Source organism: Coptis chinensis, chromosome 7 (genome assembly GCF_015680905.1).
Source record: "Coptis chinensis isolate HL-2020 chromosome 7, ASM1568090v1, whole genome shotgun sequence".
NCBI classification, from domain to species: Eukaryota; Viridiplantae; Streptophyta; class Magnoliopsida; order Ranunculales; family Ranunculaceae; genus Coptis; species Coptis chinensis.
Window position 1 is genome coordinate 78,421,401 of NC_141462.1, and position 15,465 is coordinate 78,436,865.

The window sequence follows — 15,465 nt, forward strand, 5'->3', positions numbered from 1 at the left end:
ATCTCTGAGTCCATCTTACTAGCATGAAGAGTTGAACTGATATTTCATCTCTGAAATATCATATCAACTCCTGATCTCATCCTACATCAACCTCATCAATCGAGAAGATCGAATTCTCCAGAGCTTCGCCGACGCCACGATGTCACTGATGTCACCTAGGGTACGTGACGCCGAAGTTCATCTCGAGCTCCAGGCTACCTATTTGGCCGGACACAACCATTTTGGGGTAGGATATATTAAGATAAAAGTAGAAGGAGAGAAATGAAAGACCTGATTTTTTTTTTTTTACTTGATTGAATAAAGCTTTTCATTTGATGAACTAAGTTTTTTTCTCCATTAACACTATTACAAGAACTTAACTAAAAGCTAGAAAATAAAACATTCATGAATTAGAATGAATGCTCTATTTCCAAATTTAATACATATGAGAGCATTCTCTCCTCCTTCCCACGTGAAGCCACCTCCCACATTTACTCCTATCGTATCTCCTAATCAAAACAAGCCAAAACTAAACACTATTCTTGCACAAAAGTCTAGTCAAAGCATTTAAAGACATGCAAGGTGTCAATTTGTGCCAATAATTTACACATTTTGTCTTGACTTACTCCATGATTGATGACTCATCCAATCTTGTGGGCCCACAGAATGGGTCCATGTACTGTATCCAGTGGTGGGCCGAGATTTGGCATATTTACAACTTTCCACCTTTACGTAGAACTCGTTGCACTGATCATCTAAACAGCTTACTCGCCGAAATCAGAGTCCTAGTTCAAGAGATATGAGCTTCGGAAGTTTGATGTTTCTGTGGTACATAATCCCATTCTAACTTAATTTTGTCCTATTTGAGTCTTCGGGCTTTAGTCCGGTTTTGTTGGGCTTCACATGGGATTGGTAGGAAGACTTCAGATATATACACTATTACTGTGTTTTAATACATGTTTTATCATCATTTTTACATTAACTGTGAAAACCTGCAAAAGTACGAAAATATAATTATTTCATGATTATTAAACACATAATCAACCAATTTGCTATGTCTCTATGGGGTTTAATATTAAAGTTTTGGGTACTTATCATCTTGGACCCTTCATAATGACTAAAAGAGCCGCTAATGATCTTTAGGACTCCACCATTTTCCACAAACTTATGGCCTTTGGAATCCAAGGTACAAAGAGAAATGAGGTTCTTCTTTAATTCGGGAACATGCCTCACATCAATTTAAGTCCTCACCACACCATCATGCATTTTGACCCGTATAGTTCAAATCTCTACCGTCTTACAAGCAACGTCATTACCCATCAAAACAAAACCTCCACTCAAGTTCTCATAGGTAGCAAACCACTTCCTATTTGGACACATGTGGTAGGCACACCCGGAATCAAGAATCCACTTAATGGTCATGTGGTCGTCATGTGGTCGTCTTGTGTAGACACCGAAAGACTTACATCATCCCCATCGAAGCCGAAAGCAAGACTTGCTTCACTAACGTCCTCATTCTCCAACTTACCACTCATCTTGTTACTCTTTTTCGAGCTAAGGCAATCACATAAATAATGTCCATTTTCTTGTTACCTTTCCACTTGCTTGTGGAAGTCTTCTCATTCGACCTCACTCTTGTCGTCAATTATTATGCTTCTGTATCAAACTTCTCTTCTTCAAATTTTGCATTTGACATCTTGGGAGCCATTTCTACAGGTCACCCAAAGTAACCCACAAGAAAATTCACTTGGGAATTTTATCAAATACCTTGTCTTCACAAACTTGAGCACTATAGAAGGTAACCCAGAACTCAAATTCTAAGGTCGAAAATCTCGCCTCGATACCAATTGTTGTGTCTTATCGCAAAAACGTGCAACAACAACTAGATCAACTACCAAAGAGTAATTTTTCACACAAGACAAAGGTTCCAACAAATACTCTGACAACAACCAAATTACCACACAAGCATAAACAAGTATAAACTAGTATAGAGAATATGTAAAGAACACTCACACACAAGACGAGGATATATCGTGATTCAGCAATGTGCCTACATTCACACGGCAAGATCAATGATTTACTAGATAAACAAGATAAATGATTATAAGAGGAACTCTCACTTGACTCACTAAGAATGATTTCTCACTAACACTCACAAAGAATGTCCTCTCTCAAATCTCTCTTTTGTTCTAGGTTAAATTCTCTCCTTTTTCACAAAGAAAAAGTTATGTTTTCTATCTCTATAATCCCTTATATAGTGGGTACAAAATGAGAAAATAATAGAAAGTTGGTTCTGCTGAGCCGTTCACACTTCTGAAAGTTGGTCAGACCAGACCGTCTTCGAAATAAGACCGAAGCAGTAAACTTAGAAGTGAGATGGTTATAACGGGCCATCTAATAGTGGAAAAGTTGGCATGACCAAGCTATCAATTTCCCATTTTTCAACACATCGTGAGATAGCTTCAAGTTCACTCCAATTGTGCAAGGTTGTGGCTATCCCATTAACTGTACGAAAAGTCGTTGTCCAATAAAATGAAGAAAGTCTTTTCAATCTAGGGGTTTTGTCAACAATTCAATGATGGGCAATTAGACCATATAAGCCTCCTTCACAATGTAGCATGCCCATTTTCAACAAATAAATCTCATAAGGGCATCTCTAATGGAGAGTGTAAAAATCCACCTGTACATAGGCTCCATATAGGTGCCATTAGAATTATACACTTTATCTAACTCTCAAATATATGAAGTATATATTTACTATTTATGGCTCTTCCAATGGTAGATAGAGGCAAATGTGTAAAAAGAGATAACAACAAACTTAAACGGTCACATCCCATTCAAAATAATGAAAAATGACTGGTTTGGCCCATCGCAAAGGCTTAAAACAAATAGTGGTCCACCTCCATAGGTCATTCAAAACAACGTCCGTGCTTTATAATAAACTTATAAATCACTAAGCTGCAGGCTTAGACCGTCACAAACAGAAAAAACGTGAGTTGAAGCGATATATGAGTTTTTAAGTTAAACAGACGTTACTATAATTGGCGTCAGAGCTTTTTTATTAACTAATATTTGGGTAGGGGGAATTCCCCACCCCATCTATTGACTAATAATCTATTACCTACGATATATAACCCCTATTGGAAGGAGTTTTTTGGCACTTGGAGTGTAAACTTTACACTTTATACTGTTTACACTCCCCATTGGAGATGCCCCAAGAGAAGTAAAAAAGTTGTATCAGCTATATCAATGTCGTCTTTGCATAATTAAAAAGCAATTTTGAATAAATTTTCTCAAATTTCTTGTGTTTTTAAACCAGAGTTCATGGCATCATAATAAATTAATAATCAATGAAAAGAACAGACACATAACAAATGCAGGTTATACCATAAACATTACCTTTCTGATACTTAGATCAAGTCTTCGTCCCTAAGGGATACATTATTCGGTAATATATGTGGATGATACTATCACCAGCGCGTTCCACAGCTGCCATAAGAAGTTGCTTAATTCGCCAACTAAACCTTAATGATTTATTGTTATGAAACACAAAATTAATCAAAATTGGAATATGCGAATAATCTCATGTCAAGAACTATCCAACAGGCTGGATCCATGGACGCAGTGCTCTAAGAACTACATACCAATGATACTAGAAACCAAGGCCTAAAATATCGCCGATATATTTGATATATTGCCGATATATATCGTTTTTTGGTACTCTGACATGGATATATTCGATATATCTCAACCGAATATTAAATCTTTTTTCCCCAATATATATCACAATTTCCGATATAACAATATATATCGACCGATATATACTATATATCCGATATAAATTGTTGACCTTGACCGATATTGTTGATTTTGACTAAATATTGTTGCCTTTGACCGATATATTGATGATATTTCCGATATAATCGACGATATTTTCAATATATCGACATACAAAACAAAATTTTGACTAGTGAACAAAAAAATAGATATCTCCGATATTTATAATATATCTGATATATATCGGTTTTTAGATATATCAAGAATCGGAAAAGATCGATATCTTTCTCGAAAGATCCATTTTGCATCATATCTAAGAGATTCCTTGGTTCGGACCATTCCAAATTTGAATTCTCCTGATGCTGGCTTAATTTATCCAAGAAGATTGGAGGCCCATTTGAACTCCCCCAACTAACGAAGAGATCTTGGCGGAATTGCCACGGCTAGCAGATCACGAAATCTTGGCGATCTTCTCTATCTAATGAGAATTCTTGATCTCTCTCAATATTGCTATTCATAATGGAAAGGAACACTTGCAGTTCCAATAAGATTTCATTCTTAAACCAAAATTCATTTTTTGATCTCCTCGTTCCTTCATCTGGCTTATGTTCTTCATGTCGGTAATGGTCGGACGATAGTAAAAAGTCATGGCAAACCCCGACTTGGACAAAAAAAAACGAAGTGACTTAAAAAAATCGAAATATTCACAGAATTTGAGAATATGTTTGAAAGAATTGCTATGGGAAGATCTTCCCATCTATGTTGACAGGATTTGGTTTTAGAGTTTGTCCACTTGTCCCAATGTCCCATCCCATTTGTAAGTCCTTCACGGGCCCAGACCATAACCGAAACTGGGGTTGAGAGTCAAAGCTAAGTCTTTCCTTGCAGCGCACGTTAATTGACATTGACGAGAAGATCACAAGAACTTCTCCGAAAGACCAAAATATATAAATACAGTCCTCTTTTTCATTTCTCGCAACTCTTTCTCCTCCCACCCCAGTAACAAATTAAGGTATGGCTTTCTTTCTCCCTCTGTACAGTAGTTATGCTTCCAATTTGCTATAGCTTCATTATTTCATTTGTAACATTTTCTTTAATTTTGTTTGATCAAAGCATGCACATATCATATCTGTTTCTTTAAATTGTCTTGTTTCATATCTTGAAATTTAAGTTAGGCAATTTGCCCAACCACGGTACTATTCCTTCGTCGACTTTATCCGTATAAAGACTCAGTCTTTAGCGTTTCTTTCTTATCATTTTGGTCTCAGTTTTGTTGGACCAATTGCTTTAATGCAAGATTCTCATGTTTCTTATGCTAAGAATGGTGATGAACATGTTCTTTTTGGATGGATGTGTGAGGGGCAGGGGAAGGGGTGCTTCATTCTAGTCAAATTGTGTTTTAAGTTGTTGCTCTCAATATTTTTATAATGTGATATTTCTTTTCAATCACTGTAAGTAATTATGATTATCTTTGTATTTGTGTAGGTGTGTGTGTGTTTTTGTTTGAATCTTTTTTTGCTTAAAGAGATTGGAACATTTGTACTACTCTCAAGCGCACTACGGTTCAGAAATCGTATTTCTCAATGGCTGAGGACATGGAATCTAATTACTATTTCGAAGAGGGATCTACATTTGCTAATATTGTGGACGATGATGATGATGTTGTTGAGATGGATGATTTGGATGAGCACGGTGAAAATGATGATGGAGAAGAAGAAAATGGCGAATACAAGCTTACATATGAAGGTGAGATGAATCCATTGGATTTCACAGAGGATGATGCATTTGAGTATGAAGCTTTAGCTGAGAGAAAACGCAAAGCACTGGGTAATTGTCAAAATGATGGATCTGCAAAGAAGTCTAGGGTAGAAAATTCAGTTTTTACAAGTTTTGATGAAGTAATGGAAAGTGTGAACTGTTACAAGCGAAAAAGGTCAAGGCAGCCTAAGAAAAGAGGCAGACGGAAGGGGTCGAAGACCAATCTTAGTGCTGAAGTCGCTAGGAAACTTGCCGAGGCTAACTTGTACTATGCTAAAGGGGAGTACGAAGGCGCCATACATGTGTTAAAAGAGGTTGTTATGCGTGCACCAAATTTGTCTGAAACATATCATACGCTCGGTCTTGTCTATGAAGAAATTGGAGATAAGAAAAGAGCCATGAATTTCTACATGCTGGCTGTTCAATTGGCACCCATGGAACATCCATTTCTTTGGAAACGGCTCTTTTCATTGTCCATGGAGCAGGGGAATACTGGACAAGCCACGTACTGCCTTACTAAAGCAATAAAGGCTGACCCAGAGGATACAACCCTTAGATTTCATCGGGCAACACTTGATGTTGAACTTGGAGATTTCCAAAAAGCTGCTGAATTATATCATCAAATTGTCAACCTTGAACCAGATAATGTAGAGGCGTGCATAATGGCAGCAAAGATGTACCAAAAGTGTGATCAGGTTGAGCAGTCTGTTAGTGTGCTTGAACATTATCTCAAAAATCACGCTACAGAACCTGATTTAAGTGTTATCAGTCTTTTGGCTGCAACACACATGAAAAACAATGCCCATGCCAAAGCACTTCAGCAGATTGAGCGTGCACGCTTGGTTTACTGTTCCCAAAAGCAGTTACCTATATATCTAACGGTCAAGGCTGGTATCTGCCAAGTTCATCTGAACAACTTCAAAGAGGCTGAGGTTCTGTTTTCACTTTTGGAAATGGAATGTGCTGAAGATGTTGCTGGGCTGATTACAGAAGTTGCAGACACACTTAAGAATTTTGGTCACACTAATCTTGCATTGAAATACTATTCATTGCTAGAAGGTCATAGTACACTTGACAATGGATTCTTGCATCTTAAGATCGCTATATGCTATCTATCTTTGGCAAATAGAGCACAGGCTGTTACGTTTTTCTACAAAGCTTTGCATATGATGGAAGACAATACTGACATCCGCGTAACTCTAGCTTCTCTTCTCCTAGAAGAAGGGAAAGTAGATGAAGCCATTACACTGCTTTCTCCTCCAAAACAGTTAGAGCCACAGATCAACACAAGTTTTCCAGAGTCTGTACCTTGGTGGGATAGAGGAAAAGTTAAAAAGCAGCTTGCCCAAATTTATTATGCTAAAGGAATGGTTGAGAAATTTGTGGATTCAATCTTTCCACTTATTTCTGAAACTTTGAGAGTTGAACATGCAAACAAAAAAATTAGACCAAGAAATAGGCTTCTGGAAAGCACACTTTTTGAAAGAGTGAAAGTATTAGATGACTATCAAGATGGTTTCATATTTCAAGGTTTCAGGCCACTAGCAGCTCCTGTAGAGTTATTGAAAGCTGCAAGAGCAAAGAGATCACTTCAAGAAAGGAAAGCTTTGAAGGAAGAAAAAAGAGCTGCGGTACTGGCTGCTGGGCAGGAATGGTACAGCGATGATTCAGATGAAGAATCTCCACGGCCAACAATAATTGAGCCGCCCTTGCCAAATCTTCTGAAGGACGACGAACATTACCAGCTTATAATAGACCTATGCAAAGCATTAGCATCCTTGGGGCGTTACGTGGAAGCATTAAAAGTTATTAAAGATACACGAAAAGTGGCATCTAATACACCATTGACTGAGAAGAAAGAGGAGCTTGAGATACTTGAAACTCAAATAGCATCTATTGCCACTGATGCAACCGATGTGCATCCAGAGGCAGAGGCCACTGTTCAGAGAAATCCCAAATGTATTAGTGGCTGGAACTACTATTACAACGCTAAGTTGAATAGTAACTTGAAAAATCATTCTAAGTTTTTGAATTTAATGATGCGTACAGATCCAGAGTGTGTGGCACCAATGATCATTTCAGGGCATCGGTTTACATTGATCGAGCAGCATCAGGTAGCTGCAAGTAAGTATCTGGAAGCCTATAAACTTCAGCCAGATAATCCTCTGATCAACTTGTGTGTGGGGACTGCTTTAGTTAACTTAGCCCTTGGTTTAAGCGTTCAGAACAAACATCAGTGCATTGCACAAGCTTTTGCATTTCTCTACAACAATTTGCGCCTGTGCCATAATAGTCAGGAAGCTTTATACAACATTGCCCGAGCATATCAGCATGTTGGTCTTGTGACCTTGGCAGCTTCATATTATGAGAAGGTACTTGCAACTCATGAAGAAGATTACCCCATCCCTAAGTTGCGGACACGCGATCCAAACATTTCAGATGTTCTAAACATTTCAGATGTTCTAAAGCCAGGTTACTGTAACCTTCGCAGGGAAGCAGCGTATAATTTGCACTTGATATACAAAACAAGCGGTGCAATAGATCTTGCCAGGGAGGTCCTCAGGCGTCATTGTAGGACATGAGAAACCTCCTGGTTAAAACCGGAATAGCTGTATACCCAAATATTGCACATATATATATATATATATATATAAAGAAAAAAACTTGTATAAAGATTGCATGTAATTAACTTGTATTAGTTGTTTTTGAAAAGGTTATTGGCTTGATTTTCAGGTATATTGTGGTTGTTCGTAGAAACCTTTCACATTTTGTTGAAGATACAAGTGCATATCCGGGCTAGATTCAAGCTTATTTTGGGTAGTGGGAAACGTAGCAACTGAAGGGAGTTCTTCCATGGATTCATGGTCAAGTGTTTTCAAACAGTCCGATAGAGTGATGGTTCTTCGCAGCTTTTCTTTGAGCCATGGACTAGTATAATCCTTCGCACAAACAAATGCCCAACAGAGTCTGAATTTAGGTATCATGTTTGTGACCTTCTGATAGAGGCCTGCAAAAAGTCATATGATGTCTGCATGGTCCCAGTTACACATTCCTTCTGTCTTAACACCCAATCATATATTAAGCTGGGAAGAAAACAAAATCAGGAGATGAAACATTGATCAGTGCTTATGAAACTGCATTTCTAATTTCAGTAGGCAAAAACCATGTAAAATCATCTACTTGCACTAAGATAATAGACTAGCTCACATGTTGCCTCCAACAAAATGTGGGTTGAAAATTGAAATAGATAAACTTTCCCCATAATTTGCTACTCATCCATTATCTGTTCTGCTTATCACATCCACTATCTGTTCTGCTTATCACATGGTACGTACAGAGCATTGACTATAGAACGCCGCCAAAGGGTGCATTTTCTTTGAAACAAGCTCAATTCTTCGGGCCACCGACTAATATGGTCCTTCGCACAAAATAATCTGATTTTAGGTATCAAATGGTGTTGACCCTCTCATAGGGGCCTGCAAAAAGTCACATAACGTATGATGATCCCATTTACACATTCCTTCTATCTGTCTGAACGTGCAACCATATTAAGCTGGGAAGAAAGCACTGTTATTATTATCAGGATAGACAGCACTGATCATTGCATATGAAACTGCATTTCTAATAACAATAGGTAAACCATGTAAAATCATCTACTTACACTAAGATAATAGAGAAACTAACCTGTTGCCTCACACAAAAATTGGGTTAACATACATAAAATTTGCCCATAATTCGCTACACATTAGCTGTTCTACGTATCACATAATACAGAGGAGAGACTATTGAGCACCGTGAAATGATGTGTGTCTTGGAATAAATAATAAATCGTTCCTTATTTTACAGACTTACATCTCATTCTCACTGGAAAAGAGCAATGCGCTTATTACTTAATTTTACATATATAGAAAGAATGGCAAATAAAGCTAGAGCTGGGTCGTTATACTATCAGTGTCACGAACTAGTGTCATTGAGGGGAGTACAATGGCAGCCACTGGGTTATTCTCTTTTCCACCACCTTCATCAATTATTAGCCTAAGACCATCAATGTGAAGCTTCCCATGATGACCGCTTACCACGATAGTCGGCTTCTCACATAATTCCTGCAGAAGGCAGAGACCATATACTTCAAAAGCAACATTTCACAGCATTATTTGATCTCTATATTTAAGTCATCATTTCATCTATGTAATTAACAAGAAAAGCTGTCAGTTAGTCCTGACATAACAATTTCCCAGCATACTCCAGACGAGAGCTTTTGGCACTCTCCAATGTAAATACGTAATGGAAGTTCAGGCCTGAAGGTAGCCTCGAGGAAAGGTCTGGAGAAAAAAGTGTTAATGCTCGAAGCCCCTGTAGCTCAAATAAGGGTCTGTGCAGTGCTTCATTCAAATAGACAGTCAGGGAAGCTTGTATGTTTTTTGTCTTATAGCTACTGCTTACACCTTACAGAGATTGTCTCAATTCTGGATTTTCTTTGTTTCTATCGTATTGCAGGAGAATGTTATTTACACTGTCAAAACTACATGTTTTCATTTCGTCATAATCTTTACATTATGCTTCTGCTTATTCAATATGTCCAGTTTTGCACTTGTCTATAGAACAAAATAGTATCCCCACCACAGTTCTTGATAAGATGTTGGACATATTAAATTTGAATCATTTGAAAGGTTAACTTGATTGCTCAGCAGATTAAAACTAGGTAATTTACAACAAACCTTCATTATAGATTAGTTTCAAACAATTGAGGTGAATTATTGATACTAGATAGAAATTATCATTTATTGGATGAGTATGCTATCAAACATGTTCTTTCCTTAAAACAGAAGGAACTCTGGCTTCATTATAGACAGTCAGGGAAGCTTGTATGTTTTTTGTCTTATAGCTACTGCTTACACCTTACAGAGATTGTCTCAATTCTGGATTTTCTTTGTTTCTATCGTATTGCAGGAGAATGTTATTTACACTGTCAAAACTACATGTTTTCATTTCGTCATAATCTTTACATTATGCTTCTGCTTATTCAATATGTCCAGTTTTGCACTTGTCTATAGAACAAAATAGTATCCCCACCACAGTTCTTGATAAGATGTTGGACATATTAAATTTGAATCATTTGAAAGGTTAACTTGATTGCTCAGCAGATTAAAACTAGGTAATTTACAACAAACCTTCATTATAGATTAGTTTCAAACAATTGAGGTGAATTATTGATACTAGATAGAAATTATCATTTATTGGATGAGTATGCTATCAAACATGTTCTTTCCTTAAAACAGAAGGAACTCTGGCTACTGATTTTCGATCAAGCAACAAAACACCATAAAATAAAGTAAAAATTAACTAGCAAAAAGTATTTACTACCTTGGGGATTTCCCAAACACTTGCTCTCCCACTAAGGGCCTCCACTTTAGGTATACTGGTATCCTTAGCTTTCAAAATCTTTAGCTGCTCTTCGACTCCCTTAACCTTTTCTAGTCCAGCATGAACCGCTATCAATCTACAATTCGTTTTCCCTTCCGAAGTCTCTACACATACATTCTCCTGCAAAACAGCCCACCACCAACAAATCACACATAACTTCACCTCAGTATTTCAAAAGATTAGTAAAATAGCATATATAATAAAATTAAAGTATTGTATTAACCTCTTCATGAACCCAAACCAATTCACTAAGAAACTTCTTATGCTCATCAGGGACAGCTTTAACCAAATCTACACAAAAAAAACAATAACATTAAAATTCATAGACAATAAAAATTTTAAAAAACACAAATCATCTAAATGTTTCACCTGCAGAACCATGGGGCACACCATAACTCTCGAAAGTCGTTCCGGCATCGTAAATGGAACCTATATACTCAGTCCCTTTATCAAGATTAACCTTCTCTCTAATCCTACCACCCCATCTTCTCCCTTGAAGATGCATGTCTTCATACCCAACATCTTTATACCACCCTTCTCTATCTTCATTATGTTCATACTGTTTCCACGTATCAGAAAACGAAAGCCCATTTGGTGGCAAAGGTAAAACACGGAGAAAAGCTGAAAATGCAAAATCATGGTTACCACTCAGATAAACATGTGTTTGGTTTGGGTATTTTGAAGGAAGTGAGATTAAGAAATCTAATACTTTACGTGTATTGGGACCACGGTCACAGTAATCACCTAAGAAGATGATTAGTGATGTTTGGAAGGAGATTGGGTTTATGAGAGTTTCGAGATTAGTCCAGAGTTTTTGGAGTTTGGTTATGTGGCCATGAAGGTCACCTATGCAGCAGATTATTCTCTCCATTTATGAATCAATGAATTAAATAATTGATTGATCTTATTTTTGGTTTGTTGTTGAATTTATTTGACTCAGTGTTTCAGTTATAGTTAATACTATCAGTTGAACGTTGAAGAGTCAATATACTATCGGCACCCACGCAAGTTTTAAGACCACCCCATTGCCTCCGCTGACAACTCCTATAGTTCACCTCGTCGGAGGGTTAAGACCTCTGAATTGGATTGATTTTGATTCCTTTCATCTGCTATATTTGTATGTAGTTTTACCAGTTAATTCCAAAACCTTTTTTTTTTTTTTACGTCGGAGGGTTAAGACCTCTGAATTGGATTGATTTTGATTCCTTTCATCTGCTATATTTGTATGCAGTTTTACCAGTTAATTCCAAAACCTTTTTTTTTTGTTACCCACCTGTTTTTGAAAATGTAAAAAAGTAATTAAAAATAATATATATATAATTTCCTTAAATAAAAAGAATTTGATTCCAGTATTAATTTCACTATTAGTATAAAAAAAAATTATGTTATACAAATGAGAACCACCGCAGCTGGAAATTACAGAATAATGGATCAGCAATCTAAATTATTTCTGATAATACCGAACAAATTACAGATGAATAATGAATCAGCAATCATTTCTGATACCACCCAATCCCTATCATTCTCAATATAACAACTCCTGCCATCAAGAGTTCTTGATAGTGTTTGATTTTACTAGTTTTCATGTCCTACATTATTATTCTTACAACATAGAACCAAATAACAATTATTAAATTGATGAAGTTATGCTTTACGCAGTTAGTTTTTACAAATGAGATATCGCCTTTATATTCACGCATTCAAAAAAAATATCTCATGCACCTATACCAAATATCTTTAGTTTCTAGAACACTTACAACTTTCTAAACTTTTGGATATACTAGCTTGCATCCTCCTTCTTGCCTGCTTAATTGAACTCAAGAATATATGTCATTCATTCCCTACTTGAATGGTTAAGTGCATTATTTTACAGAAGTCAAAATTAGAATACATGAACATGACCAGTAGTGAAAATCAAACAAATGATATCAGCATCGAATCTAGCAAAATGTTTATACACATCTATCATACTACACTACTACAAAAACTATTTCCGTTGTAAAAATATAAAAGAAAGTGAAAAGAAGCAAAACTTTTAGAAAGATAACTGTTAGGAGTATTCTTTAACTCCGCATCATACACTCAGCTTTCTCAATAAAGTCACGATTTCGAACTTGCGGAAGTGTAACTGGGTTTCAGCATCCATTATCTCCTTTGGAAGTTCAAGATCCTGATGGCATAGGCAAAGACGAAAAAGAAAAGGCAAACAAAACCAAGGTGGGCCATGACCATGTATGGGATAAAGTCCTGGTCCAGGAAATTCTTGAGGAACGTCTTCACTGAGGGTCTGAATTCCTGCCCTGGTATCTGGATTAGATTGTCATTATCTCCAAGTTGAGATGTTACAAGACCATTGAGTGTCCAAGCAACTAAGGGTGGAATTTGAGCCGAGTGCTCGAGCTCGGCTTGGGCTTGGCTCGTTTAAGCTCAGCTCGAGCTCGCTCGTTTACTATATGAGCCGAGCTCGAGTTCAAATAAAAGCTCGTATAACAAATGAGCTTGATGAAGCTCGGCTCGTTTAGTTCAAATAGCATATTTATAGTGTAAAATAACCGAGGGCTCGAGCTCACTCGTTTACTATATGAGCCGAGCTCGAGCTCAATTTAAAACTCGTGTAATTAGTGAGCCGAGCTTGAGCATGGTAAGGCTCGGCTTGTTTAGCTCGAATTCCACCCTTACAAGCAACTGGAGAACCCCAGTAATACCAACTCTACCATTTTGGCATTCGCTGCAAAGGTTGAATGATGCATTACTACCGTACCATCTATTAGAATATGTCATATTAGTTTATGTCCTATATGGAAAGTTCCACGTTTCTATAAGTGTGGACATTGTTTCACCCCCAAATACAGTTAAGACTAAAGTTTACTATTTCTCAAACACTATTACAACTCCTAACACTATTCCTCCCTCTCTCTTTGGGTCGCCTCCCTCTTTTCTTTGGTCTCCTCTCTTGAAACAAAATGAATCCCCCTCCTTTCTCTCTCCACTCTTTTCCTTTATATCTTTCCCTCTCTCAATCCTAGCCTTCCACCTGTCCATCCATCTCGCGGTCTTCTTCTTTCCACGTGTAAGGTTTCCGTACCGCGACAGATGTCCCATCTCGATCCGTGAACCGCGACTATGTATCTTATGCTGACCGTGGTGCCGCCATCCGCTGATTTCCAGGGTCCCCTTATCCTACCACCACAGATGCCCCCTCTCGAGTCCGCGATTATTACACAATCAGGGGGTCGAGAGTCCGGCGGGTTCCGTTATCTAGTCGCGGCCTTCCACCAACCTTGTACCGCTGGATTCACGCTTCCCCCACGTGCCTGTGGCCTGTGTCCCTTCGATTCTCGTGTATCCATGCGTCATCCCCTGGCTGGTTCTTTTTGGTGTCTCCTCGATTTCAACTCCTCCCAGATTACGCTTCTACCCTTCCCTCTTATAAAAGCCCACTCGATTCTCTTTCTTTCTCATTTAGTTTCTCACTCTCCTCTAGATTCACTCTCACCACCACTCACCCCTCTCCTCCCTTTGTCTACTCCGATCAAGCGTGCGGTTGTGCATTGTGAGTTTCTTCTGCCCAAGCTCTTGTACCAGGTGCTCTTCCCCCTTCCTCAGGTTGGTCTTCCTCTCCCATTATTTCCCTTTACTTGCTGTTTTGTGCATTTCTCCTTTGAACTAAAGATTTCCCCATCTCCAATATGTTGTGACAGTGTGTATTCTTCTTTAACTCCTTTCTTCAATGTCGGTTTCCAGATCCGACTCCTCTTCCTCCTCCCCTTCCCGCGGTGTTGCCCCTCCCCCTCCCCTAGATCCGACCGAGGCTCCATCCACTTTTGGGCAAGCACTTGCCCTTCCGCCGCCTCCCCCACGCAGCCGTAGACCTAACCTAGAAGATGTTAAGGCGGCTTACGGTATACCTGCTGATGTCATTTTAGAGCATGTGCCTAACCTAACTTACTTTTCTCACTTAGTTCCTTACAAACCGAGGTGTCTCTCCGTGGCCCGCGGTAGGCAGATTATTTGCTGTCACACCCGAATTCGGCGAATCTGAAAACAATATTTGTTCCCGACTCTTCGATTTTCAAGGTGTGACGCACTCTCAACTTCCAAAAACCCATAAACAGTTTAAATATGTGGATAATTAAAAACCAATAAAAATTTTCAATTAAACAAAAGTCCTCTTCATTACAAAAATTCACAAATAAGATTAGGTTACAAATCTCTTTTCAATAACTCTTTATTTAAAATTACAAATGAAAATACAAATAGCATTGTCTCAACTGAAAATCTATTTCACCTCAAGGGAAAACAAAAACCTATCTTGAAATGTGATGCTAACGCAAACCACAAGCAGCAACCAACCTTCTTCAACACTAAACCTGTCAAGACTTATCAACTATGTTTATTTAATGAACACACCCGATAAACAAACATGCAAATCGGTCGACATTATAAAATCTTTGGTGTGAGTAGCTCTAAAATACAATATATACTTATACATATACATACACAATTCATAAGGCAGTTAGTTCCTCT

The 15,465-nt window shown here is 37.9% G+C and overlaps 2 protein-coding genes across 3 annotated transcripts; one reads left to right on the forward strand and one right to left on the reverse strand.

Moving 5' to 3' along the window:
• The first annotated feature begins 4,629 nt into the window (after positions 1-4,629).
• Positions 4,630-9,415, forward strand: LOC147489082 (uncharacterized). 2 transcript variants are annotated; one of them, XM_086571765.1, is made up of 3 exons: positions 4,630-4,768; positions 5,242-7,886; positions 8,248-9,415. In XM_086571765.1, exons 2-3 carry the CDS (start codon positions 5,340-5,342, stop codon positions 8,266-8,268), a joined length of 2,568 nt encoding a protein of 855 aa, XP_086427891.1. In that variant the 5' UTR covers positions 4,630-4,768; positions 5,242-5,339; the 3' UTR covers positions 8,269-9,415. The 2 variants fall into 2 exon arrangements, with proteins under 2 accessions (XP_086427891.1, XP_086427890.1); XM_086571764.1 differs by lacking the exon at positions 8,248-9,415 and having other exon boundaries at positions 5,242-8,241.
• LOC147489083 (tyrosine-protein phosphatase RLPH2-like) lies at positions 9,300-11,973 on the reverse strand. The gene is made up of 4 exons (XM_086571766.1): positions 11,308-11,973; positions 11,162-11,229; positions 10,879-11,058; positions 9,300-9,617 (listed from the first exon to the last, which is right to left on the reverse strand). The coding sequence occupies exons 1-4, from the start codon at positions 11,807-11,809 to the stop codon at positions 9,441-9,443; spliced, it is 927 nt and encodes a 308-aa protein (XP_086427892.1). The 5' UTR covers positions 11,810-11,973; the 3' UTR covers positions 9,300-9,440.
• Between the last annotated feature and the right edge of the window lie 3,492 nt (positions 11,974-15,465).